Below are 15,002 nucleotides of genomic sequence, written 5' to 3'. Positions count from 1 at the left end.
CAAATATTCAGCCCTGATATAGCTACCTCAATTCTGCATACGCCTTTGTTTTCTCAGGTTCAGCATGACAGACTTATTTGGAAAGTTGAAAAGAATGGAAGGTATTCCGTCTGAAGCGCTTACATGCTTTGTATTGATGAACTGATTGATGTTTCTTATCTTAGGCGTCCGGGCTACTGGTCTGGCATTTGGCGGCTGAAAGTCCCCCCGAAGGTAAAGAATCTCATATGGCGGGTGTGTCGTGGTGTGCTACCTACTAGAGTAAGACTCCGTGATAAAGGGGTTCAATGTCCAACTTCATGTGTACATTGTCTAGCAGAAAATGAGGATGCAACACACATTTTGTTTGACTGTCTCGCGGCTGTACAGGTTTGGCAGGTGTCTGGTTTGTGGCAAGACATTCAGCAAGCCATAATTCATGAAAATTCTGCTACTGATGTTGTTTTCTACTTGCTGCAACGTCTCATAGTCGAACAAAACTAACGATTTGCTGCCACCGTTTGGAGTATTTGGAAACGTCGGAATTTAAAGGTTTGGGAAAACAAGGATGAGTTGTGTGCCATGACTGTTGATAGAGCGCGTGTAATGATTAAAGAATGGCAACAAGCATGTGACATCCGAACTGGTTCGCATCAGATAGGTACTGTTACTGCCCCAATTCTGCAGCAGCACAATACTGATGCGCAGCTGCCTGCTACGCGTGTTCAGTGGCAGCGTCCTCCCCGAGGACGTCTCAAATGTAACGTGGATGCAGGCTTTTCTACTGCTATGAACAGAACAGGGATCGGTATATGCGTAAGAGACGATGACGGTGCTTTTGTGCTTGCCAAAACTATCACTTTTAATGTAATTCACTCAGTTGATGTTGGTGAGGCATTGGGATTGTACTATGCAATGGAATGGCTCAGTGATATGCAACTCGATAACGTTGATTTTGAGACGGATTCTAAAACCACTCATGATGCTTTTCATGCTCATAAAGATGATGTCTCTGAATTCGGGCATATTATCTCGGCTTGTAGATCTCTTTTCAACAACCTTTTAACAAACTCTCAGGTTGAGTTTACTCGGCGACAAGCAAATGAGGTTGCTCACGCTTTGGCCAGTGAAGCTACCTTGTCAGCTAGTACCATTATTTATTCCAATCCCCCGTATTGTATAAACAATATTATCTTTAATGAAATGATATGAGCATCTTTCTCTCAAAAAAAAAAAAAAGAGAAATGGATTGTCATTTTCATAGTGGGCCAAAATGGAGCTAGAAAACAAAACGAATTAAAGTGATCATAGTCATTAGTCATCATGGGCGAGTTTAATTGCTAGATACCCTACTTTATGATTTCTTCATATAGTCAATGAATTTTTTTTGTGCAAGTGAACACGATGAGAGCACAAATACGTATAAAAGTATAGAGAATTGGTATTTATACAGTTATTATATGATAATTTTTGAGATAGTTATTTTTATTGGTCAAAACAATAAAGAGAAAAAAGAAGAGAAATAGTAAGAACACAATATGAATATAAGAGATAAAATTGTTCAAAAATTATCACAAAATGACAGGACAAATATAATTTCTCAGTCGTATGTATGTCAGGATAACATGAAATTTCCCATCTCTAGAGAGCCAACAACTATTTTTTATTTATTTTTAATTCAAATGATAAAATATAGTATAATTAGAATTACCGAGTGTTGAGACATTTTTCATCCACATCTTAAAGTTACTATTGGTGATAAGAAAGTCAAAATACTCGTAAGGATACACAAAGTCAAAATACTCGTAAGGATACACCTAAACAGTTCAAAAGTCATGGAAATTTAACAAACCAAAACCTTAATCTTAAACCCTTAATAAGTTTCTTCCCCATCGACAAATGATTAAGAATAATGCAAGATCTATAATCTTTAAACTCTTCCACCTTTGAAAAAAATATATGTTGATGTTCGCTCATATTGACTATATGTGGTCTTAGACATGACCAATTCAACCACATGATGACAAGTTATTTGTGAGGATGAAAAAATGCTAGATTTGGTGATAGCCTCCATAAGTCATTTACTTGCAATACAGTCTCGAAAAAATGATTCTTTCTCAGACATTTCATCAAACACATAAAGTACAATCTTAAACTACAAATAAAAAAAAGAGAAAGAAATATAACAGTAAAATCATAAAAACACCAATAAGGACATTGAATCTCCAACTGAACATTAATAGAGTGACCAAAACACAAAGATGTCAGGGTGGCTTTGGAGGGAGTCAACTGGAAGCAGATTCTGCAATTGAGGTTGTAGTTGTATGGGCGAGATTCAGAAGCGGTGGGTGAGGTGGAGGATGATGAGGCAAAGAAGGACCTGCAACGATAAAAATTGTCGCTTGAGAAACTACAATGTCTCCCAAAACACTATGAGTATTTTAAGATGGAAAGACTTAGTGCAAGTATACACTATCCAAATTATAGTATAAAAAGATATCGATCCCATAAGGACCACGAATCTATAGCTCTCTATATCTTTCAAGTAAAAAACTTGTTTGCAAGAAAATAAAATAAATCATTTGTCACAACAATAAAATAAAAGTTAAAGGTTTGGAAAAACAGTTAAAATTAAAAGACTTAAAAATTCTCAAAGTTAAAAGTATCGTTTAAACAAAACTTCAGTTATGACAAAGTTTTACTACGATCTACAGAGCTATCAATAGTATATATATAAAGTAAGATTTTTATGCCACGTGTCACTTCCACGTTTATTCGCAATATTTTTATTATTTTTCTATTTTTAAAAACCAATATTTAATTTGGCATAAATATCTCAACAAACTTTTGATCTTATCAATTATACGTAGAGGGGGGAGAAACTCACATGCACACTATCAGAAAAATATGCAAATGGACTTATTGACTTTATGTCTGAAAATCCAGATGCACCCATTATGTTGATATTGCAATTGGCTAAGTTTAAATTATATAGAGGTATTTTTCTTAAGAAATTCTTACGTGTTTCAAATTAAATTTTACTTTGTATATTAAAAATTGTTTGCAAATGTTTATTTTTTTTTTTAATTTTGGACTTTTAGAAAAAAAATGGGAGTATCAAACACACCCTATAATAATTCAAAACTAATAATTAACGATGTTGTTCCTGAAGTTCAATAACTCCTAATCAGGTATTCACAAATTACTAATCGAACAAAAATCTCTAATTAGAAGATCCAATTATATATTATTTCATGTAACACAACAATTGTATAATTTTATTAATTTAATAATGACTATGGATTTATGCGAGTCCGAAAACTTAAAAAAAGTTAATTTTATTCTATATGTGTTAATATTTTTACTAAATCCCGTTAATTTCATCTGTATGTGCATCTATAAATTTACGAGTATTTATAATATAGTTTATTTTATTATATTCGTGTGTATTTATTAAGATATTCGTCACATACCAATCAATGATAAATTTTATTTGCGGATATCATACATAGAATTTTTTAATCTTCTTGAATATGTCTAACCCGGGCAACGCCGGGTAAATACACTGGTATCTTTCTATGACTGACTTCATGGCAACCTGGTGGCCACTGAGAGTGTCATGCACTCATCCTTCATGTTAAGCACGTGAAGACTACCGATCGAAGTATAATCACATAATCTTAACACGCAAAGTTGCTAGGTTAGGTCATAAAAAGGAAACAAAACGTGCAAACCTTCCTCTTTGGGGTATTTGGTTGCGAGAGAAAGAGAGAAGGTGTGGTGGGAGGTACCTATTTGTTGGTGATGGATCGTGTGATATTGATTTTTCGAGGGCTTTGATTTGATACCAAGTTTGATGAATTTAGATGAAAAATGAGGATCTTGTGGTTATGGCGGTCGGGCACGGGTTCGGAGCTCAAGAGGAAGAAGATATTTGTGAAAATTTTCTTTCTTAAGACATAAGTTTACTATTCATAGGAATATTGAAATTTAAAAATAAAACAGGCTAGATTCACTATCGGTTGAAGGTACACATCTCGAATAACACTCTATTCTGATTCACTACCAAAAAATATTTATTTTTTAAATACATCGTCACAAATAAAATTTACTAACTTGTGACAAATAATTTTCCTGGCGGAATTCACATATTAAAATGTTTAACAATGAAACGATTAAAAATTATTACTACATGCGATATTTAATTTCTCTGGTTTAATTTTGATGACCATCGAAGTACACTCAAATTTTAATCACAAATAAATTTTATACCCGGTTTCACTTAAATCCAAAAATTTCATAATGCATAGAAAACAGAAAATTAACATAGCATATAAAAAACATTCCACATGTAATCAAGTTTACATATTAACATATAATCATGTTTAAATCACTTCTCATAAATAAACAGTAGTGATAATTGTTTTTGACAACACAACAATTCTAGGTTCACAACAAAAATCCTAGATTAATCATACAAAATTCTAGTTTTAGAGAAAGCTAAGATATGGGTCATTCAAATCCTATTGTTAATCATGATAGAAATGTTGGAAAACCCCAAGGACCAAATAATCCCAAGATGTTGTTAACTGTAATTTTAACTAAGTTATGCCCTTAGCCATTACTTGTCAACCGAATCTTAACCTAATACTACATATTAGCATTTTTTACTTTTGAACTTTTAATTTTAAGTTCAAAATCCAAAATGATTTCTTTAATTTTTGCACAAAATAGTTTTCTGTTTAGGAAAGTGTTGTGTTAAGAACATCACAATCTTTGTGGATATGACTTTCTTATACTTGCACTTTATTTGCAATGAAACTATTTCAAAAAATTTCACACAACATCCAATCATATCAATTCTCTCTCATTCCCTAATTATCAATCGGGGACTGCTATGGTGAAGTTAGTTTTGTGACTTTTTTGGAAAAGTCGCTTATGTGGCTTAATAGAAGAGTGCCACGTGGATGTCTTTTTAAATCGGTTAATTGGAAAAGCGATTTTAAAAAGCATTTGTTTTTGGAAAAAAGATATTTTTAATTTCTTTTTTATTTTTATTTTCATTTTTATCCCTTAGGATTGTGTTCCTGGCTCTGATACCAGATTTGAAGTGGGGTTTTTTGCGGATTTTTCTCGAGCTTCTTTTAGAAGTTTCTCGATGTTATCTAAACCTTGAAAAGGTTGTAGAAGTATTTTTGCTCTTTTTCTTTGAATTTCTATTTTTTGGATAGAGTTGTTGACGGAATTTTCTTCAATTTCAATTTCTAGATCTTCAATTAGATCTATATGTGTTTTCATTAAAGATTGAGCTTTATATATTATTTGTTTGAATGTTATTAGATCATAATACCATTCTATATCACTTACTAAGTGTTGCAACCTAGTTTTAAATAACCTTAGTTCTTCTTTTAATGTTAAACCAGGCATATTTATTTGTTGATTCGCCAGCGGAGGTTTTCTTGTTCTAACATTTGTTCGGTTTTTATTTGTTTTAACATCTGTTCGATTTTTGTTAAACCTTGAAAGGGTTCTAAAAGCATTTTTGCTTTTTCTTGCTGAATACTTGTAAGAGTATTCAAATCTTCTACTTCTTCTAATAACTTAGAAATAGAATCTATATGGTAGAGTATTAGATCCTGTGCAGCAAAAAGAATTTGTTTTAACATAATTCTTTTATTTTGAAAATTTATTTCAGAAACTATTTCTTCTAGTTTTTTCTTATAGAGTTGTAACTCCGTTTTTAAATTTAATCCAGGCATTTTGACTTTATAGTCTTTGATTAATTTTATTAACCTGTATCGATAAAGTTTTAATAGAATCATGTAGGTCTTTGAGCTCTTTCTCTCTGTTTATTTCGAAATCCTTCCTAGGAGGTTCGAATGAAGTATTTAAGGATGAGGCATCATCTTCAAATATATTTTGAGAACTTAATGATTTATTAAAATCTTTTAGATTAGGTGATGCTATTCGAAGGCTTTGGCTTTTAAGCAATGGTTTTTCTGTTTCTTCAAACAGATTCTTTTCTGCTTTTATTAAGGAAAAGCTGTTTCTTGCGAAATTTTTATAGATTGGTGATTCCAGAGAAACTAATGGTTTAAACAACTCATCGATATGAATTGTATCTTTTCCTAAGAATTCTATGCTATGGTGTGAATTACTCAGAGCATAATTAATTCTATAATAAATTGTAAAAGGATGATTACCTTCTTTCATGAATTTTGAATTTTCCATTTTATAATGAAAAACTATGGATCTATCTAGATCTATATCTTTTAGGGATAATCCTATTTGTAAATTTATATCAAATTTTATTTTTCCATCTTTAAGATTACATTTTCCTTTTGCAATCATTGCATGGTTTTTGTCTAAAATCCTAGAGTCTTCTAGGGCTATTTCTAAAGGTGAATTAATACCTTTCATGAAGGTACTTTTTATTAAGAATTGAATGGTTGATATATGAATATAACCAATTTTTCTTCTTTCGTTTTCGGAAAACGTTTCAAGTCTCTTTATGATTTGTTCTTTGTTTATAGTAGATATAGCTATTTTTCCATTAGTTGTTTCAATAGGAATTGCTTCTTCCCCTGTTACTATTCCAAATTTCAGAATATTTTTTCTTGAAAGAAATTCTCTCAATTTACTGAATTTTCTTTTAAAATTTTCTTCAGCAGTTAATGACAAATCTGCTTCTTCTATTTTATTATCTATTATGCTATCAGCATAGTAACTAGTTGTTCCTTCAAAATATGAAATTTCAGTCATGTTTTATAATAATATGCAATAAATTCATACCTGATTATTTCTTCAGAAATATGGTTGATTTTTGCTTCAGCAATTTGATTTCTTCAGCAGTTTTTTCTGCTTGTGTTTGAGTTTTTCCCAACTCAGGGCGAATTCCTCCAGAGTATTACCTCAAGAATTCTCAGCTATAGTGTTTTACCACTATAGGACCACTAGTTCTTAGAACTAAGAGGCAAGCTCATATCAAACTGATATAACTTATATTGCTTCAATTCATGGTGATTACAAATGAGCTTCAAGGCTCTTATTTATAGGATGAGAGACTCACAAGTTGGCCTTCATAGTTGGCACAACGTCTCTTTCCTTTACAGCACACGAAAAAGAAATGACAAGACAAAAAGAAAAAGAAAACGTAGAAAAATATATTACATAATTGCCTTAGAGATAAGGCTTATCTCTAAATGGGTCCCATGCCCACTAACTTTCTACATTTTCTTCGTTGTTTGGTGATATGTCGCTATCATACAACGATTCTTTGTCGGCCACGTTATTCATGTCCTTTTCACACCACTTGCATTGGTGTCCTTTGTATTTTTGAAAGTGTCGGCAGCACTCCTGTTGAATTGGGTCGGGTAGATGGCCCAAGTCTGCTTCAAGCCCACTAAAGTTTTCCTCAAACTTTAGAATTTGCTGAAGGTGTTCTCTTCTAGCTTGTTTTCTTGAGTCACTATAGACTATAAAACTTTCTTTTGCCGTAATTACCCTGAAGTCAGGTAATTTTGATCCAAATCTTATGAGAGTATCATAGAATTTTTCCATTTGATGCAGAAAACATTCTGGCCTTGGATCTACATCTCTATCATCATTTGTTGGATATGAATGATTTGAAATGCCAATCTTGATCAAATGTCTGGCTTTAATGACTTTATCATCTTCAAACCATGGATAGGTCGAAGTAAAAGATAAAAAGAACTCTTTACCTTTTGCAAAGTTATTGTTGAATTTAAAAGCGATATCGCCTATATCTTTTGGAAGAAGTTCTAATTCATGGATCTTCTTTCCTGTATCTTCTTGAAGATACATTGTTTTAATCATTCCACAATCATAGAATGATCTTACCAATTCCTTGCTTATGCCTGGAACTGTTACAACTTTAACTTCTATCCCATTGTTGCTAGGATAAAAACATTCTGCTTTAAATTCTTTTGAATAGTTGGTTAGCCATCTCCAGTTTTTGTAGTAGTCTCCAATGGTGACTTCTTTGACGAACTGTCTTTCTCCATAGATAATTCTATCTACAGATATCTTTTTTTTAGTCTCCATTTTTGATGGTTGGACTATGTTATTGGCTGTTGCAACTTCTTTGTAAACAGCGCTGTAGGCCGTTTTTGCTTCTTCAAGAGTCATATAACCCTTGTATCTGACATTTTTACCATTTACATGTAACTTTGTGGTTTCCCAGTTATGGTAGATACCTTTCATGGGTCCATCAAAAATTACATATGCTTGCTTTTTGCCAAGTTGACTATCAATTTTCTGGCTTGTTTGTTGATCAATGGATTCTTTTTCTTTTCCATTTTTTCTTTCATCTTCTTCAACTTTGTCAGCCCAAGATGTTTTAGGTAATTCTGCAAGGACAGTTGTTGGGTTTGTTGAAGATTCTTTTGTTGAATTCCATCCATTTGGTGCTATTGACTCAATTGGAGTTTATGATTCTTTTGGGATTGTGTATTTTACATAGTAATTGTATTTCCCAGAATCTTGTCCGAGTAGATCCCAGTTTTCAATATTTTTGGATTCTGAAACTGTTGATGTTTCTTTTTTACATAGTTTTTCAAGGTTTTGAATTGTTAATATCATCTCCCCCTCTTCAGAAAGAAGAGTTTCTAGACGATTTTTTACAGAGGTAATTTGCTCCTGCTTTTGCCTGAGAGAATTCTGTAATGTCTTTATAGCGGCTTCCATTCTCTTGTTAATGCATCTGCAAAGCAATTCTTTTCAGATTTTATATATTCAATATATGGGTGAAACGGCTGGAGTTTCATCTGCCATCTTACAAGTCTTCCATATTTATAATTGACACGAATGTCATATTTCCAAAATCCGGTTACATATTTGTGTTATACCCTAATTTTGGACCTAAAAATACTTGTTCAATTCTTCTTTTCTTGCATTATAAGTCATTTGGTATGTCTTTGATCAATTGCATCTTTCTCTGCATTTTATTTCAATATTATTTGCAAAATTCACGTAAAAGGGTATTTTAGTCATTTCCTGCATTCAATTCATTTTAATCTTTGAAAATTGTTTGAGTCTTTTAAATTGGTTTGTATAAGCCCTTGTTTCAATCTCATGTCAAAATTCATTTCAAAAAATATCAGTTAAGTCATTTTTTTAGCCAGTATAGCCCCTAGGGGCATTTTAGTCATTTCCTATGATTAAAATTTCTTTCAATCTTTGAAAATTTGTTTGAGTCCTTTCAAATAGTTTGAATAAGTCTTCATTTCAATTCTATGTCAAAATCCATTTTAAAATTGCATTTGAAGTCATTTCGAGTCAGTTTTGCCCCTAGGGGCATTTTAGTCTTTTCATGTGTTAAAACCCTGTTTAAATTCTAAAATTTGTCTCTGAGTCTTTTAATTTGTTTGAATAAGCTCTTGCTTTAATCCCTTGTTAAAAAATCATTTTAAAATTGCATTTGAGTCGTTTTTAGTCGTTTTAGTCCCTAGGGGCGTTTTGGTCATTTCACATAATATTTCTGATTCGTTTTAATCTGCTTTGTTGTTTTTAATCGTCTCATTTTACGTTAATTTTCAATTTACTTTTTCAATTCAATCTTTGTTTTAATTTTCATTTTAGTCCGCGCACTTTTGTTATTTACGTTTTAATCCCTTTTAAGTTTGTTAGAGTCCAAGTGCCACATGTCCAAATGTTATTGGTCTTTAAAAGTTTGTTACAAGTCAAGTGCCACATGTCTCTATCCTATTGGTCCAAGGTCAATGACTTAGCTTATATAAGTCAAAGTCTTAGTCAAAATTTCAACATTCAATCATTTTCACAAAAACTCCACAAAAATCACAACATTCCTAATTATTTTCTCTCTCAATTTTCCCTCCCATCTAACTAACTTTTTTTCCACTTTCTCTCTCTTCTAACAACCTCCATCTTCAACCTCTCTTCTCTCTAACCACCTCTTTCACCACCATAACCAACCATCTCTACCACCTATAACCACCACAATCCTCCATAACCACCACAAAAAACTTCCATAACCAAAAAACCTCAACCTCTCGCAAATCCTTACGCATCAGAATTCGCAAATCACTATTCGAGGCACAAATTCAAGAACGAAACGGTAACGTGAAGAGCGGAAGCGAATCTGTTACATACAATTCGAGACCGTATTTCCACCTCCGTCCTTCGATTGAAACGTGAGCTGTAGCAACACCGTTCGCCGCCGTTCTTCGTTGGACTCAGAGCTCAAATCGGCGAAATCTGCTTACCGGAACACCAAAGAAGAAGACAACCACCGTAAAGAAGCACGTTGGGCAAATGTCATCGGCAATATACTCAAGAACAGAGGTGAATACGTTAAAGCTCGCAGATGGCTCCGAATCGATTACGAAGTTTCGCATAAGTACTTATCGGAGAATCACATGGTCACAACTCGTCAATCTCTCGGTGGAATCTATCTCCGTCTTGAGCAATTTTCCGATGTCCTAATTTTTCAGAAGAAACATATAGATCTAGCAAGGGATGATGAAGATCTAGTTGAGCAACAAAGAGCTAGCACGCAGCTAAGTCGAATTCATCACGAACCGTCTTTTAGACCTGAGCATAATCACAAATCAATTCGTAATCACGCAGCCATGGATCTTGCGCTTGATAACTTGCATGAGGCAGAGAATATACTTAGGAGAGGGTCGAAGATTTGTGACGAAGAGAGGATTTGTGAGCATGACGATGGGAGTATAATTTAGGGAATGTGTATCTGGAATTGGGGAGAAGGAAACTTGCGATGCCTGTGAATTGAAAGGGAGTGAATCAGTAGAGAGAAAGAGGAGGAAGAAGGGTGCTGCACGGGCCTGGGCTCTGTCCTTGTTATTTGCTGCATTTTTTTTACTATCTGCACCTTACTTCTTACCAAGAAGACCTCTATCTGCCTCAAATTGCTTGGTAAAGTTTCTAAAACTTTTTTAGTTGTTTTTCTTGATGGTTTTGTTATTTCTTGATGTGTTTTACATGTTAGAATTGCTTAGGAAAATATATGTGTAAAGCGTAATTGATATTGTTACCTTTTTTTAGTTCTTGATAAATGTTTTGTTATAATGTGGTTAAAAATTCTATACGTTTGGTTCTTTTTGATTGGTCCTTATTCATTTTGTTAGGTTTAAATTTTGTCCTTGAAAATGTGGAAAATGTGTATACTACTTTTTGTTAGTTTCAATTTCCCTTGCAAATTGTTAATAACGGTTCTTTTTCGCTTACACTTCGTTTGATTTTTTTTCTTGCCTATAAAAACGCTCCAAAAAAATATAGGTGCCATGCCTTGTAAATTTGTTTTATCTCTTACTTGTGATTTGGCTAATTTTTCTTGCTCTTGAAAATGATTCTAAATGAATGTTATGATGGAATTCTTTCTACCCTATGTTTTGATACTTTTCTTGCCTTGAAAAATACCACAAATATGTGCTTAATTGCAATTTTCTTGTCCTATGACTTGGCTGAAATTCTTGCTTCCAAGATGTGTGAAATGCCATATGTGAATTTGCCTCTTGTATGTTCCATGTTTCTATGCTTTTTACCATTTCATGTGCTTATAAAAATTCTCCAAAAAACTCTATGTGATTGTATATATTTCTAGTGCATTTTGTTGGTTTTTTTTTTCTACCATTTCTTTTATACAATATTTCCATCATTTCATACATTTTTTGTTCACTAACCCCTTTGTTTCCATCTTGTGTCTTTAGCTTTATTTTCCTCGCCATTTAAATTTTTCATGCAAAGGCTTAGAATGTAATACTTAGGAAATTCTTGTATTTTACTTTCATGCCACTTTTAATTTCTTGGCAAAGAGGCCATAGAATGTATCTAGGGTATGATGTAAAGGACAATGGACTCTAATAATGTACACCGACACAAGCACCGACACATGCACACACACCACTTTAGATAAGTAGCTAGAATATGCATGTTTAGATGTATGTTTAGGATTGTATGCTTAGATGAATGCCTAGGGCTTTAAACTTAGGAAAAACCAATTTTCCAAACAAATGTGAACAACTTCACTCAAATCTTTTCCAAATAAACCTTGGGATCCAACATCCCATTGTATTTTCTTTTCCATTTTTTTAATCAAATTTCAATGAACTCTAATCCTACTTTGACCATATTTTGCAATTCACTAATTCAACCTCACTATTTTTCCAATCTCATGCCCTTGAGGCCTCTTTCTATTCTTCAAACTCCATTTTCAAACTTAAAATCAACCAACAAAAACAAAAACACTTTTGAGAGAGAACTACGGTGGATTTGATCCCTTAAACGGGTACGTAGGCAAGGAACAAAATTCCTTCAATTCAACTAAAATAAAAATCCAAAAAACATTCTTCTCCCTCCAATTCTTCACTTAGAACATTCTTAGGTTTAATAAACACTTTCAAAATAGCATTTAAAAATAAAGCGCGCGCGTAGAAATTAAAGACGGTTCCTATAGGTTACTATAGTCGTTATGGGTGCCTAACACCTTCCCGTAGCGAAAACAACTCCCGGACCTCGATTCTCAAGGGTTTTGCTTACTTTTTCCCTTCCCAAGAAAAAATAAGATATCACCGGTTTAAAAGGTTCAAACGTAATCAATGTTTGACACCCGAAAACCAAGATAAAACAGCTGGCGACTTCACTGGGGAGATTCGAGAGTTACGCCTAGTTTTTATTTCCACGTTTGCGCTTGTATTTTTACTTGCTTCTTTTACTTGCTCTCCTATGTGAATAAATGTTTAATTTCTTGCAAACGTGTGGGGTGAGAATATCAAAAGTCCTGCACCCGGGCTGAGTGAACTTAGGATTTAGGAGGGATATAATCGACAATTCATTCCGGGGGTTGCCTCGTGTTTTGGATTATGCGATCAATCCCACATAGCTAAGGCATTTTGGGGGTGATGTTGTCGGCGCGAGTTGTCGCGTTTAGGCACTTTGCTTCTAATTGTTCTATGACGCTATGAACCGTAGATAACCAAACCCATCCATGGCCATTTTCTAGGACGTAGTGCGGAGGCTAAACCGAGTGTCGTCTCGAGTTTTAGTCGTCATGCGATACTACACTCAAGTTAGACCTTCCACGTATAATGATGGAGCGAGAGTTGTCTCGTGACACCATGAGATACGTCGGAGAGGTTGCAACTTGGGAACCTTCTTAGAACCCGGTTACTACTATCCCAAAGCCCTAGATTCACCGGACACCGTGTCCACCCATGACTCCTCGACTTTGAACTTCAAACCCACCATGTTTTCTCCGAACTTGAACATAATCATGCATTCATGCATACATGCATTCATGCATAAATCTTTTGTCATGCATTGTTATCGAAGGGCTTAGACGAGTTGAATTTGTAAACATTGTAGGAATGAAGATGACTAAGTCCTACAAGTTCAAGGAAGTGGATTTGGCTAGTTTGAGAGATTTGGCACTCAAGATTGAGGATCCGACTGGTTTCCGACGTCGTTACGGGGCTTTACTTCCTATTCTCCATACTAATGTGGATGAGAAGCTTGTGCACACTCTAGTGCAATTCTATGATCCGGGGTATCGGTGCTTCACTTTTCCAGACTTTCAGTTGGTGCCTACTCTAGAGGCTTATTCTTCCTTGACAGGTCTATCTATTGCTAAGGGGATACCTTTCTCAGGACCTGAAAATCCTCCTCCTCCATTGGTTATTGCTAAAGATCTCTATCTCAAGACCACCGATGTCTCCAAGAATCTCGTCACTAAGGCACATATCCGAGGGTTCACTTCAGAGTATCTTCTTGGGAAAGCCAACCTCAATACCACTTGTCAGGACACTCTTGAGGCTATTCTTGCACTTCTCATCTATGGGCTTATTCTCTTTCCGAATCTTGATGGCTTCGTGGACATGAATGCTATTATGATCTTCCACTCCAAGAATCCGGTTCCTACTTTGCTAGCTGACACATACCATGCTATTCACGATCGTTCCAGCAAAGGTCGTGGATACATTCTTTGTTATGTGCCTCTCCTCTATAGGTGGTTTATTTCGCACCTTCCGCAGTCTTTCCACGACAATCCGAGGAATTGGTCTATTTCACAGAGGATTATGGCTCTCACTCCTAATGAAGTGGTTTGGCTCACTCCCGCTTCTAGGGTCAAGGAAATCATCTTTGGTGGTGGAAAGTTTCTTAATGTACCTCTTCTTGGTACCCGGGGTGGAATCAACTATAACCCGGAGCTTGCTTTGCGACAATTTGGTTTTCCGATGAAAGATAAGCCCATCAATCTTGCTACAGCTCCTTACTTCTTTCACTACTCCAATGCTCCCACCGGAATTAGAGAAGATTTCATGCAAGCTTGGACCAAGCTTCGGAAGAAAGAGGTAAAGCATATGGGTGTGAGGTCCGGTATCGCTCATGAGGCCTATACACAGTGGGTGATAAGCCGAGCTGAGGAGGCTGGTACGCCTTACCCCTCTATGAGATACGTGTCTGCATCTGTCCCTACCATGCCTTTGCCTCTACTCCCACCTACCCAGGAGATGTATCAGGAGCACCTAGCTATGGAGAGTCGGGAGAAGCATCAGTGGAGAGCTAGATACTATGAGGCTGAGAACTTGATCATGACTTTGGATGGAAAAGGTGAGCAGCAGACTCATGAGGTCTTGACACTGAAGAAAGAGTTAGCTAAGGCTAGGAGAGAGATTGAAGAGAAAGACAGGTTGCTTATGAGGGACTCCAAGAGAGCTAGAGGTGCCCGTGACTTCTACGCACGACACTGCAGCTATGAGTCCGACTCTGAGGACGACGCTTCCACTTCCTATGCTTGAGGATTTCCATTTCCTGTTGTTATTCCCTTTTGTTTATGTTAAAATTGTCTTGTAAAACTATATGTTAGTTGTTTGATTCCCGTTTATGTTAATTGTTGTTTAGTAATGTTTACGAGTTTATAATTTGTCTAAAACCCTTCGATAACCTAAAAAGAGTCTTTTTTGCATATGCATTTACACACTTCATGCATCATATGCATTCATTGGTCACAAAAAACTTCTCTC

General features: G+C 34.9%; 2 protein-coding genes across 2 annotated transcripts; one reads left to right on the top strand and one right to left on the bottom strand.

Moving 5' to 3' along the window:
- The first annotated feature begins 561 nt into the window (after positions 1 to 561).
- Positions 562 to 1,191, top strand: LOC146955804 (uncharacterized). The gene has a single exon (XM_085748970.1). It carries the CDS (start codon positions 562 to 564, stop codon positions 1,189 to 1,191), a length of 630 nt encoding a protein of 209 aa, XP_085605096.1.
- Positions 1,192 to 7,197: 6,006 nt separating this feature from the next.
- LOC146955803 (uncharacterized) lies at positions 7,198 to 8,202 on the bottom strand. The gene has a single exon (XM_085748969.1). It carries the CDS (start codon positions 8,200 to 8,202, stop codon positions 7,198 to 7,200), a length of 1,005 nt encoding a protein of 334 aa, XP_085605095.1.
- Positions 8,203 to 15,002: the final 6,800 nt, after the last annotated feature.

This window comes from Medicago sativa, chromosome 1 (genome assembly GCF_051527215.1).
Source record: "Medicago sativa cultivar Bolivia chromosome 1, Bolivia_mono, whole genome shotgun sequence".
NCBI classification, from domain to species: domain Eukaryota; kingdom Viridiplantae; phylum Streptophyta; class Magnoliopsida; order Fabales; family Fabaceae; genus Medicago; species Medicago sativa.
This window is presented reverse-complemented; position numbering and strand designations above follow the sequence as displayed.

Excerpts from the sequence above, each read along its gene's own strand:
- LOC146955804 (XM_085748970.1), top strand. The coding sequence starts at position 562 with ATGACTGTTGATAGAGCGCGTGTAATGATTAAAGAATGGCAACAAGCA.
- LOC146955803 (XM_085748969.1), bottom strand. The coding sequence starts at position 8,202 with ATGAAAGGTATCTACCATAACTGGGAAACCACAAAGTTACATGTAAAT.